The 12907-nt window shown below is 48.7% G+C and overlaps 1 protein-coding gene across 1 annotated transcript in view; it reads right to left on the reverse strand.

Annotated features, from left to right (window-relative positions):
- The window catches only part of GALNT18 (polypeptide N-acetylgalactosaminyltransferase 18), a 328800-nt gene that overhangs the window by 29694 nt on the left and 286199 nt on the right, over positions 1 to 12907 (reverse strand). The window contains exon 9 of the mRNA XM_002928032.4: positions 11504 to 11599. Within this exon, the coding sequence (XP_002928078.2) occupies positions 11504 to 11599 (96 nt within the window). The remainder of the gene's footprint in view (positions 1 to 11503; positions 11600 to 12907) is intronic.

Genomic DNA, 12907 nt, shown 5'->3' on the forward strand with positions numbered 1-12907 from the left:
ATTTACAGGGTACCAGGCTTGGTGCTGAGCACCCTACGTATTTCTCCACTTAATCCTCACAAAACCTCTATCAGATGGACGTCTTCAACTCCATTTTACAGACGAGTCAGGCTTTGGGTGAAGGCTGATAAGCGGCAAAGCCAGTGTGGCTGGGCAGGCTGCTCGGAGGCCTTTGTCAGGTAGACCAGCTTCAACTACTAAAAACCCACCACCTCGAAGAACAGATTCCTGCTCTGTGCCAGGCAGTGTGCTAGGCTCAAGGGGTGCCCTGGAGGACAAGCAAGGGCCCGCCCTCAAGAAACTTATGATGTAGTGGTAGGGAGTGAGTGTGTTTAACAAGTAGACAAACTCACGATGAACCGTCCACTGTGCTTCGATCACGTTTATCCACATACTGCAAGGGCTGTGAAGCAGTCAGTGCAGAGATTTGAAAGTAACTCGGGGGAGCACCGAGTGGGGTGGTCTGGAGATGTGCCCCCAGAAGCGGACGATGGGTGAGACCTGAAGGGTAGGAAGTGGGGAGAAGTGGGGGCCTTTGGATCTGAGGCTTTTCTCCTGGTGTGTTGAGACTAGACGTCTTCCAATGGGGAGATGGTTGCCCTAGTTCCTCGGGGGGACAGGGTGAACCCTAAAGGCCAGAGGCACATGTAAGGAGTCCTCATGGGTCAAGAGAGAGCTGACCCACCTGTGTTCTGGGTCAGAGCCCTGGGTGGATGGGGAAGGGCAGTGCCAGCCGGGTAGTATTTTCAAATTCCCTTCTGCCTAGTCTCAGGAAACTGCCATAGTACCTTCGGGGAGGAAACGGCAGATTAGACTCTGTTTTCCTTCAGATCCTAAGGAGAAGAGCACACCTGGTGGTGGGGTAAATCTTCCCTCCCCTGTACAGCCACGGCAGGCTTTCTTCCTCCAGCAAGCACACTCTGAACACCTCCGAGGGGCGGGCCTTCATCACGCCACACTGGGCTGGCTTGTCCTGAGCCCAGAGAGCTTCCTGAGAGCAGAGGTCACAGATCTGACAAAACTAGGGAGGCAGTCCTAAGTCATGGCTCTGAGCATGGGCCTGGCGGCGGGGCCACCAGGGGCCACCGTTGGTAATTCTGTGACCTTGAACAAGTTACATAACTGCCCCGAGGCCCAGTCTCCTCCCCTGTACAAATGGGGTAACAACAGAACTCCCTTCCCAGGGCTGCTGAGAGCAGTTGCCGAGATCACGCACTCAGATGGGGTAACAAGAGAACCCCCATCCCTGGGCTGCTGAGAGCAGTCACCGAGATCACGCACACAGAGCATTTACAGAGATGCCGAGGAGCGCTAAACAAGGAACGTACGCCATTGTCGATATTATTATCTCCAGGCAGACTAGCGAGCTCTCAAAAACGAGAGGCAGCCCGAATTAGAACAGGGCACCCACGTTCCTGGGCCGGATCCTGGGCCAGGCTTGGTGCCAGGCACGTTCGGGTGTGTTGTTGCATTTAAACCTCCAACACATTTTACTGACCAGGCAAGTAGCTGCCACAGGGCCCAGGACAGGCTAGTTCCTGTCCTTTCGTAGGGCTTTGTGGAAGAAAGAGATTGCAGGCTGGGTTGAAGACAACGCCTTCACTCCTCACTGATGAGCAGACACAGAGAGCATTGAGCTCCTGAGCTCTGGGATGCAGGCAGGACACATTAGGCACCTGCTCTCCATGGATGCTTCCAGGGCCGCAAGGATGAATGGAGCCATTCCGGCCCTGGGGGTCCTGCGTCAGTAGCAGGGGGCGGGGGAGGGGGGATGACTGCAGATGGTCAACCCTCCTCATCCCAGCCTCCAGTGTCACACTTTTTCATACTTGGAGAGGCTGCCCTCGGCGTGACACTGTAACACCTGCCATCGTGTTCTAGGCACGGGGTTAGGCGTGGTCATGGAGAGGCCATTAGAGCCCTGCTGGCAATGCAGCCAGACACACACTTACTCTGCCTCCTGTGGGGAATGATGGCCACGGAATAGGAGATACCACCGCTCAGAGCCCAACAAACAAAGACGGGCAGACAACCCTCTACGGCTCGGGCCCCGAACCATGCAGAGCTGGAGGTGTCAGCTGAGGTTTCGAGACTGGTTAAGGCTCCCCTCAGACTGTAGCCCCCTGAGGGCACCATACCAACGCTTGCCGGCTGGCACTGGGCACTCCAACCACACACGAGAAGGCCTGCGGGGCCCAGTGTCATCTCATCAGAGCCAAGAAGTAAACTCAAGGAAGTTTTTCCAAACCTTACAGCCACTCAGTGCCAGGCATTCCGATGTGTTATAAGTAAAATCCTGGAGAGATGGAGAGACCTCCTATAGGTCACAGGGAAGTGGCCAGTGACCTAAATTCTTGGCCCACAGAGTAAACCTTTCTAATTGGCTCTGAGATGTTGCTCAAAAGATCTGGGTGTTCGTGCACAATCCATGACAGCCCCCTCGATGCCCCATGCGTGGCCACTAGAAGCAATGCTGGCCGGGAAGGGACACAGCTCCGTTATAGCCCCAGGCGGGGATGGCACAGGTATATGTAGGTACAGCTGAGTGAGAACTTTAAAACACGAAGAAGAAATTCCAGACCATTCCAAAAAGCAAAGGCACCAAAGTCCATCTGTAATTCCATATTTTTCTTACTTTTATTACGCATACTACCTGATCTAACACGGCATTCGTCTCTGTGTAAAAATAGAATACTTCTTTAAACTCAGCTCTAATCTTCCTATTTCAAGTCAAAATGCACTTCCTACCGCACAACATGGTGGCTTAAGTATTCCCAAAACTTTAGAGGGAATTAAAGATCCTTGCATCTTCTTTCTTCTACAGTCATGAATTTACCTTCCCAGAGGAAATGGACTATTACCCCTGTGCCTTCTGTAGTCTAGAAGATGCAGGCAGGGAGCATGGGAGAAGCCCCCAGAGCCTGCCTTGCACTACCCATCCCACGGGGCTCCTGACAAGGTGGTTTGGGGCAGGACGTGGCATCATATGAACTGTCATCATCTAAGTGCCTCGCTCCCTCTCCAGACTGGGACTCCTCCAGGTCCGGGGCTTGGGCAAAGCTGCCTTTGCCTCTCCCAATTCTTGGCATAAAGTAATACTCAGTGCATGTTTCTTGAACGAGCAAATGAATGAATGAGTGAAGGAGTGATTGATTGAAAAAATAAATAGTCTGTGGGGAGACCCCATTGTATTTTTCCCAGCAGAAGAGATTTTCCAGGCTGTTACACTAATGAGGGCTAATATTCTCAGTTATTTTGAGGATAGCTTGAAATTTGCTGCTAATTTAAATAAAATGGTTACGTTTACTCATTGACCAATTAGGTGTTTCCCAGCAGCTTCACCTCAGTAATTTGATTGGTTCTACTATGCTTTCTCCTACCCAGGGCCCTCTCTGCCGGCTGAGAATATCACAACTGTATCACAGTCAACTTCTTAAACAACACGTAAGCAGAATCTCTCAAAGGTTTTAAACATGGTTGTGAAACCAGGCTCTCTTTCCAGCCCACAGTGTCTTTGGGCCCCATTGGGCCCCACTATCAGTTGCCCTGTGATAGCATTCCTATCACTAGACCTATCAACAAACCGAGTTTGTTTCTTAAGGGAAATAAAACTTTCCAAACTATGGGGTCTTCCTCGAAAGACTACCTGTCATATGTTTGAAGAACGAATGAATGAAACTGGAGGAGAAACCAGAAGCCAAAATACAGGCACCCTCAGGCCAGCCAGCTCCCATCCCTGGATGCTATTTTCTTGTTTTCTTATTTGTTGGAGGTGGAATGGACCTAGCAAATATCTAGGTTTCTGTGGCAGAGACGGGCCTCCCAGGCATGCAGAAAACCCTAACTTCCACATCCTTGGGGGCGAGCTGCCAGGGTCTGTGTGATTGGCTCTGGCGAATCAAACGTGAGAGGAAGGGATGTGAGGCACTTTTCATCTGAGGTGTGAAAGTCAGATTTCCAGTCACACTCTTCGCCTTTGGGGTGCTGTGGGTGGAAGTGTGTACTTCAGAAATCCATGTGTTGAGGTCCTAACCCTCCTCCCCCAGGACCTCAGAATGCGACCTTCTTTGGAAACAGAGTCACTGCAGGCGTAATTCGTTAAGTGGGGATGAGGTCACACTGGGGGGGGGGCTGCTAATCGGGCATGGCTGGCATCCTTGTGACAAGGAACAGAGGGGTGCATGCAGGGAGAACGCCACAGGAAGGGAGACTTGTGCCTCACAACTACCATTCTTGGCGGCCAACAGCTACCAGAAGCTAGCAGAGAGGTCTGACACAGATCCTCTCCTCGTGCCCTCAGAGGGGGCACAGCCCTGCTGACTCCTTGGTCTTGGACTTCTAGCTTCCAGAACTGTGAGACAACGTACTTCTGCTGCTTGAAGACACCCAGTTTGTGGTCTTCCGTGGTGGCGGCCTTGGGAAATGGTACGGGGGCAAGTGCCCGGGGTCAGACTGTGAATCTGTGAGAGGCTCTGACTCACTAATGGCCTGGAGAGTTCCTTCACCTGTAGCCAACTTTGTGAACAGAGGAGGAGAAATACCTCACACCTGGAAATAAGGCAAAATGGGACAGAAGTGGTCTACCCTTTTCACTATCATCCTGGGCCACTGGCTAACAAGCCCACCCAAGAGTATGGAATTTTCCAAGAGAACGTGCTTGTGTTTGACTTTGCTATTTACTTTTTTTTCCCCTGCTATTTACCTTTTGATTAATGCCCAGACACTAGGAAGTTAAATGCTAACTTCCAGATTTCTGCCTGGGTAGTACAGATCATACTAAAGGCTATGATTTTATTTCCCTATACGGCATTAACCACTTTGGAATCTAATCTAGCAATTTTATTCTACCATTGTTCTCTAGAAAATGCCTGCAGATCCTGAGCTCCTCGAATGCTCTCAGTACCTGCTTAACCTTCTTACTAGTTCCCTTATGAATGAATCAACTAAGTTTTTGTCACATGTTCATTTTAACTTGTTTAAGAACCACGTTTTACTTTTTTGAATTGACAAAATAAACTTTGTGGTTAATGGCAATGAGATTTGAGGGTTGTTTATTACCGGATTGATACAAATTCTTTCTGGTCTTAAAACCCCAAATGGGTAAACTTAGAAATTTGAAAGAAGGAAACAAGGAACGGAAGTGGCGCTCAAGGTCAGCAGGATAAACTGGGCCATCTTGCTGTCCTGCCTTCTTGACCTTTTACCCGCTTCACTGTTTTTGGCTGTGGTTGGCTGAAATCCAAGGCACGCAGCTCAATTCTGGAGAATTACACATGTAATTCTTAGGAGAGAGAAGAGTTCAAGTCCCGGCTATGGTGAAGACTTGAGAATTAAAAAAGAGAACAGTCTGCCTGCAGCATTAGAATGGGAACTTAATGAGAGAAATGACTTTTGTCTGGTTCATGATTGTTTCCCAGGGCCAAGAACATTCTCTGTTACAGGGTAGGCTCTCACTGATTTGAGAAGAAAAAAAAACTTAACGAATTAAAAAGTCATAGAATTCCAGGGTGGGAGGGCCCTTAGGGATTTCTTAGCTTAAGCATCTACATGATACAGGAACCTTTCATAATGCCTCTGGAGCTCACCAAACTTGATTTGGATGCCTCGGATGATGGACAGGTCACAGTATCACCTGAGCCAAAGACTGGGAGGAGTTTCCTTACACTCAGGCAAAAATCTGTGTCTTGATAATTTTGGAAGTTTTCATGTCCCTCTTAAATCTGCTCCTTTCCAGGCTAAACAATTCCCATTCTCAAGGGCATGGTCTCGAGTCTCTTTACCAATTTGATAAAATAATAGCCAATATCTGGGAAGCGGTGACCATGTCCAGGCTTGTTGTCTCAATGCTTTATGGGAATTGATTTTTAAAATTCTTATAACAACTTTGTAAGGAAGGGACTACTATCCTATAGGTGAGGAAATTGCACAAGAAAATTTTGACACCTACTCAAAGAACCTGATTAGTAAGTGGTTTGGCTGGGATTTGAACCTAGGCAGTCTGCCTTTCAACATTTTCAAGCTTCCTATCACATGTGATGCTTAGGGAGGAATGTGTGAGGTTTCATAGCAGAGATCAGACAGACTGTCACCTGGGCTGATCTCTACTCCCCAGACAACAATAGGAGGTGCCACATCCCTCCCCTGCAGTTGTTCAGTGCTCCATCTTCACAACTGCACGTGGCAGTCCCATCTGTGCATATGTGAACCTCCCTGGTCTCTCCTTGGTCTCTGTGGTCATGAACAAGAGAGATTTTGCTGAGAGCTGTCAGTCAGGGGAAAAATGTCCTTGGAAATACATATTGAGTGTCTGATTTGCACCAAGTTTAGGAGATTCAGAGAATGCTCAGGGCCTGTATTTGTCCATCGTCCCCTTATGAGGTATATTAAGGAGATATCCCTGCGCTCCTTTTCTCATCCCCTCCGTGAGCCAGGGGAGTTCTTAGGGGCTAGCAGATACCCGTGGGAAGCCTTGCCAGTCAGAAGCTCTGCCTTATCACCCACTGCTTATCCGCTGCACCTGCATCTACCTCTGGTGGATGGATGAACTCCACCAAGGACACACAGCCCATTTCCAGGAGGACCCCATCCTCTCCGGCTCACTGGGCAGGCCAGACTCAACAAATTCCTGCCACAGCAGGGTCCCTCCACCGCCCCATTCTGAGAAATGCGTTTGATCTGAGGTCGGTCTCCAGCCTCCTTACCTCTGGGCACTAACAGCCGTGAACCTCAGCTGCGGGCCTGGTGGGAGAGGGTCAGTGGGCCCCCATGTTCCCTGCACAGCCCAGTCACATGACAACTGTGGCTTTGAGGCATGGGGAGGGGGACCTGAGTCTTGAAGACGTGCCGCAGACCTACATCAAGAAGCTGATGTATGAAGCACCGAGGGAGGGCAGCTGCCAGCCTGGCAAGCACAGCACAGACTCACAGCTTCCCAGGCCAACTGAACTTCAGAAAGGAAGAGCTGGAGGTAAGTAGACAGAGCTGGCAGAGCTGGGCCCAGCGCTGGCCAGCCCGGCTTCCTCATCTGCAGAGAAGACAGGCCCAGATGGGACGGATCAATGGTGCTAGGACCCAGAATCTTCACCTCTGAGTAGAGATATTGACCAAAAGGAGGAACGAGGAAGCCCAGGGGGATGACGGGCTCAGTCCGGACGGTGCCACACAGTTGTCTACAAACGTGGAAATTCACTGAACTGTATGCTTTAGATGCGTACTCTGGTGTAAAATCATTCTCAATAAAAGAGGAAAACAAATAAAGGCCCGGGGAGGGTTAAGGTGACATTGCAACACTGTGGCAAGATCAGGCCTAGAACTCAGGCTTCCTGAAACCTCCCATCCCCACCTCTTTTCCCTACTCCTGCATTTTTTTGCTGCCACAGAAACTCAGTGATGCTCTATGAGTCTATGGGTAGGATTTGACCAGGGCAGGAATCCATGGCACATGGCGTGTGAGGTCAAGGAAAGTCATTCCACTGTGGGCTGGTGCTAGAATCTTGAGGGCATATATACTGAGCGAGGCTTAATGAGCAGTAATAATAGTATAGTTCTATAGCAATATTATTAGCTAACACTCACTGAGCACTTACTATATGCCAGGCACTATTTTAGATATTTGACATGTATTAAATCTTTACAATAACCTTTATACACTATACCATCATTAATCTGTATTTTACAGAAAATAAAATACACCCACATTTAAAACCTTGCCCATTTAAAAACTTGACAACTAGAGAGTGTCAAAACTGATATTTGGGGGCAGACAATCTGATTCCAGAATCCATGCTCTCAACCACAGCACAGAAGGCCCCATATTGAATCATCAGCAGCTGGGAGACTGGCAGTCTTTGCCCACTCTGACATCCACCATCCCACAGAGGAAACACTCAACATTTGTCCAGTGGTCCAGATAAGAAACAACCCTGCAGATTTCCACATAGATTTGTTAAAAGCAAGTTCATTCACTGTCTCTTGGGCTGCAAGTATTAACAAGCAGGCAGGGAATTTACAAAAGACCAAACTACTTGTGACCTGGCCATCCTGGCCCACACTCAAGAACAACATGGGGATTTTCTGAACTGAAAACTCAGGTGCCCAACTGCATTAATAATCGGGGAAATGCAAATTAAAGCAGCAGTGTGATACTACTATACACCTTCCACGATGTCTATAAATTAGAAATAATACAGATTTACAGACAATGCTAAAGGTTGGCAAGGAAGTGGAGCAACTAGAACTCTAATATAGGGTTGGTGGGAGTAAAAAGTGATGTAATTAATTTGGGAAACTGTTTCACTGTATATTGGTTGATCTGGGCTGCCACAACAAAATGTCACTGGCTGAGTGGCTTAAACAACAGGAAGTCATTTTTGTACAGTTTTGGAGGCTGGGAAGTCCAAGATCTAGGTGCTGGTACATTTGGTTTCTAGTGAAAGCTCTTTTCCTAGCCTCCTAATGGCTGACTTCTTGCTGTGTTGTCACATGGCAGGGAGAGAGAGACACACACACACACACACTGAGCTCTCTGTGTCTCTTATTGTACTGATTCTATCAGATCATGGCTCCACCTTTATAACCTTATTTGACCTTAATTGCTTCCTTACTCCAAATACAGTCAGGATTAGTGCTTCAACATATGAATTTTGGGGTGACACAATTCAGTCCATAGCATTCCTTCTACCATGCAAAATATATTCATTTCATCCCAACAGCCCCCAAAGTTTTAAGTCATTCCAGCATTAGCTCTGAAGTCTAAAGTTCAAATATCATCTAAGTATCATCTAAATCAGATGTGCATGAGGCTCAAGGTGTGATTTATCCTGAGACAAAATTTCTCTCCAGCCAGAGCCTGTGAAATCAGATAAGTTACGTGCTTCCAAAATTTGATGGTGAGACAGACATAGGCTAGACAAGTGCACTCCAGAAGGGGGGAGTTGGAAGGAGGGGGGTGATGGGTCCCAGACAAGTCCAAAACCAAGAAAGGCTAATCCCATTCGATGTCAAGGATTGAGAATAACCCTTTTCGTCCTGATGCTTTGCCCTCCAGGCCCCCTGGGGTGGCAGCATCACCCCTGTGGCTCTGTGGAGTTACCTGTCCCTTTGGCCCTCTGGGGTGGCACTGTCCAAACCGCTCCCTGCTTTGGTCCCACTCCCAAGCCACTGAGCAGGGCCATCCTGGCCCACTGAGACCAGAGAAGCAGGCCCACGCTTTGAGGAGACAGCCTTGCCCCTAGGGCTGTGGGGGCGCTGGCAGCGCTGATGATCTCTGATTGGCCTTCAGCATCAGTCTTCCCTTTTCTTGAGGAAGTGGGCATAATCACAGCTGAACAGCTCTACGGTCTGGCCTTGTGGAAGCCAAGAAGTCCACCAGCCTGCCTTCATTCTGTCCTGCTCTGTCTTTCATTCAGGCTGCCAGTGTCTCTGCCGGTACAAGCCCATCTCGATGTGTGGCTTTTGTGGCTAAGACTGATTGTGTCCATGAGGCCCACCATGATCTCGTAATCAAATCGTTGTTCAGCTACACTCAGGGTTCTCTTCAGAACAAGCTTTCTCATCTTTTACAGTAGGGACAGGCTGAGTATTCTCCACATCTTCAAGTGAAGGTTCAATGAGGTCATAAGGGTAGAGACCTGATCCAATGGGATTAGTGTCCCTTCAAGAAGAGACACCAGAGAGCTTACTCATTCTCTCCCTGCTGTGTGAGGACACAGAGAGAAGGTAACCATCTGCAACCCAGAAAGAGCCCTCACCAGCAACCAAATCAGCCAGCACTTTGATCTTGAACTTTTCAGGTACCAGAACTGGGAGAAAATAAATTCCTGTGGCATTATGTTATGGTAGTCCCAGAAGACTAATACAGATGGTGTCTGCTCAAAGTAAACATAGAGCAACCCTATGACTAGCGATTCAACTCCTAGGTATAAATCCACAAGCAATGAGTACATATGTGCACTGAAAGACACGAACAATGATGGTCATAGCAGCAGTATTCATAATACTCTCAGGTGTCCATCAGCCGTAAATATATAGCAATATGGTATATTCATAAAATGGAATATTACACAGTAATAAAAATTACAACTACACATAGCAGGACAGAAGTACTTTATAAATGTAACAACAAAAGAAAGAAGCCAGCCCGAGAAAGCATACACCCTATAATCCTGTTTATGTTAAATTCAGAATCAGGCTCTTTTTCTTGATTCGGGTGCTGGTTCTGTGGGTGTGTTTGCTCTGAAAGCTCACTAATCTGTACACTTATAATTTGTCTACTGCCTGTACCTATGTTAGATGTCAATAAAAAGTTTACATAAAAATAGTCATCCATGAGGGGCTCCTGGGTGGCACAGCGGTTGGGCGTCTGCCTTCGGCTCAGGGCGTGATCCCGGCGTTATGGGATCGAGCCCCACATCGGGCTCCTCTGCTGGGAGCCTGCTTCTTCCTCTCCCACTCCCCCTGCTTGTGTTCCCTCTCTCGCTGGCTGTCTCTATCTCTGTCGAATAAATAAATAAAATCTTTAAAAAAAATAGTCATCCATGAGAAATATCACAGCATTGTAAGGATGAAGAATGAGTTGCCGTACTGTGTGGTGTGGGGATAGCGTAATCTGCTGACCTGCGACCGACCAGTCAGTGATGCCACAGCAGCTGGGCCCACAGAAACGATGAGCTGGCAGAGGTCACAGCGGACAGTCGCCGAGAAGTGCCAGCACAGTTCGCCGATGACACACATCATGATTGCCTTCGGTTGTACGTTGGGGTGGGGAATGACTCTTTTAAACATGGACGTACAATTGCACAAATATACATATCTTCTATACTATCTTTAAAAAAAATCATTTGCACTACTGGAGGTAAGATAAGTAAACTCCGAAAATGTTGTCAAATCAGAACAGGTCAGTCTATGGCATCCATGGGCAATGGTTGTCCTTTGTACTTTGTTGAATAGGCCATTTCTCTTGTCTCTGTCTTAGCATCCTCTTTGGACATCTGAAGCTTAGGCTGTGACTGGCTAATTTTTCCTAGGATAACTTATTTTGCTGGTAGCTTCCCCTCATTCTCCACCAGGAGAAGGTCACACGAGCTAGAAAAGCTCTCGTGGCTATAAATTTTGGCTGCAGCTGTGATCTACTAAAGGACAGAGCCCAGAAGGCCATGAAATGGCACTCCAAAGGGATTCTGAGATGTCAGAGAGCTTAGAGGACCCTTGGGTTCCCTCCTGTTAGGGAAGGGCATGGCTGCCAGAACCAGGACTGCAATTTACCCATAGTCTCTCCAAAGAAGGCAGGTGTTCCTCTTTAGAAATTGATCACCTTCCTTGCTTCCCCCCTCCCCCGAGGATTGAGGCACCCCAGCATCTGTTATCCCAGCCTCCTTCTAGGCAAGGCAGGTACGACTCTCCCCTTTTACTCATAAGCATACTCCTCACATGAGTTTAACCATCCTTCCCCTGTGCCAGACATACATGAGCACACCCCTAGCAGGGGGCTCCCTCGGGAACTCACCTGAGGTGTCATCCCGTGGCAGATGTACACGATGGGAACGTTCTCTGTGTCTGGACCCTGATCGAGACACAAATCGGTCTTCAGAGAGTTCTGCAGCTGAACACCAGAGGACAGGTGGCCACGCCAAAGAGAAAGGAGCAGAGAAACAAACGCATTAAATCAGGGGAAGCCAGCATTCCACTGAGACAGGCTCCATTTCCGTTATCAACCTGAGGCCCCTTGAATACTCCGGAAGACAACAAGCACCAGCCTTTGGCTCGCAAAAAGGTGCTAAGGGAAACCCAGCCTCCTGCGAAGGAGGAGCATTCTCATGTTGTTAAACAATACGTTGAGACAGTCTAGGTGGGAATCAAAGATACACACGCGTGCACACACAAAAGACGGTGCTAGTGTTGCACACCCTCCATTTCCACAGGGGTGGCACCAGGACTTTCAATAGTCCCTGGGTAGAAGTCTTTGCTCTGGAAGGTTGGGGGAAGTGGGCAACATGTTAGCTGCTTTCAGGCCTGAGCGGTCCTCTGGGACCAGGTCCTTTCTGCCCCCCACAGATCCAGCAGTGGCTGGCCTGGCCCCAGTGGCGTCCAGATGATGAGGATTCTCCAGAGTGGGAGTTCTGGTGGGTGAAGAAGAGAGGAGGGGCCAAGGGAGTACGAGAAGAGAGAGGTGTCTCTTACCCTCTCCTACAGGCACACAGCAAACAACAGAACCAATGCCTCACCATGTCAGGTAAGAAAGCCAATATTCAATGTCTCTTTCTGGCATAAGCCCACTCCCAGCCCCTGGAAAGGACAGCTTACAGTCCCCATGGCCCTGTTCACCAGCCTCAGCTAAGTAGACCACGGTGGGCACCAACAGGCAATTTAGAAGGAGTTAATAATTCTCTTTCTTTCTCTCTCCTCCATCCTTCTCTTTCTGGAATGGAACCATCTCATCACCCTCTTATTCCATGCTAGAATCTCAGTGAGAGAGTTGGTGGTTCGTGGGTGGTGGCCACTAGAGTTGTGAGGCCATTTAGATGGGGTCTGGGGGATCTGTTGGGCCAGGTGTAAGCAGAGAAATCCAGTTGTGGCCAAGGAAGAGATAAAACATGAGACAGAATGAGAGACACTGTGTCCTGCTATGGCTTCAGTGGCTTCCAGCTCCAGTGCCCATGCCCAGCTGTACTTCAGTTCCTGTGCCCATAAGCGACTTTGCGGCATCGCTCCCCACCTTAACTTGAGCTAGCTTATACAGCTCTTGTCAGCAGCGAAGCGCTCTGTTTAGAATAGGAAATGGATATTGGAATTCAGGGAAGACCAGGGCAAAGGACCACAGGTGGGTCATCTAGCCAAGTAGGCCAGAGACTGACAGTGGCCGAGCTTCCGCGGTCTTGACGACTTGCAGAAGGAATGCAGTGAACCCAGT

Source organism: Ailuropoda melanoleuca, chromosome 16 (assembly GCF_002007445.2).
Source record: "Ailuropoda melanoleuca isolate Jingjing chromosome 16, ASM200744v2, whole genome shotgun sequence".
In the NCBI taxonomy this organism is placed as follows: domain Eukaryota; kingdom Metazoa; phylum Chordata; class Mammalia; order Carnivora; family Ursidae; genus Ailuropoda; species Ailuropoda melanoleuca.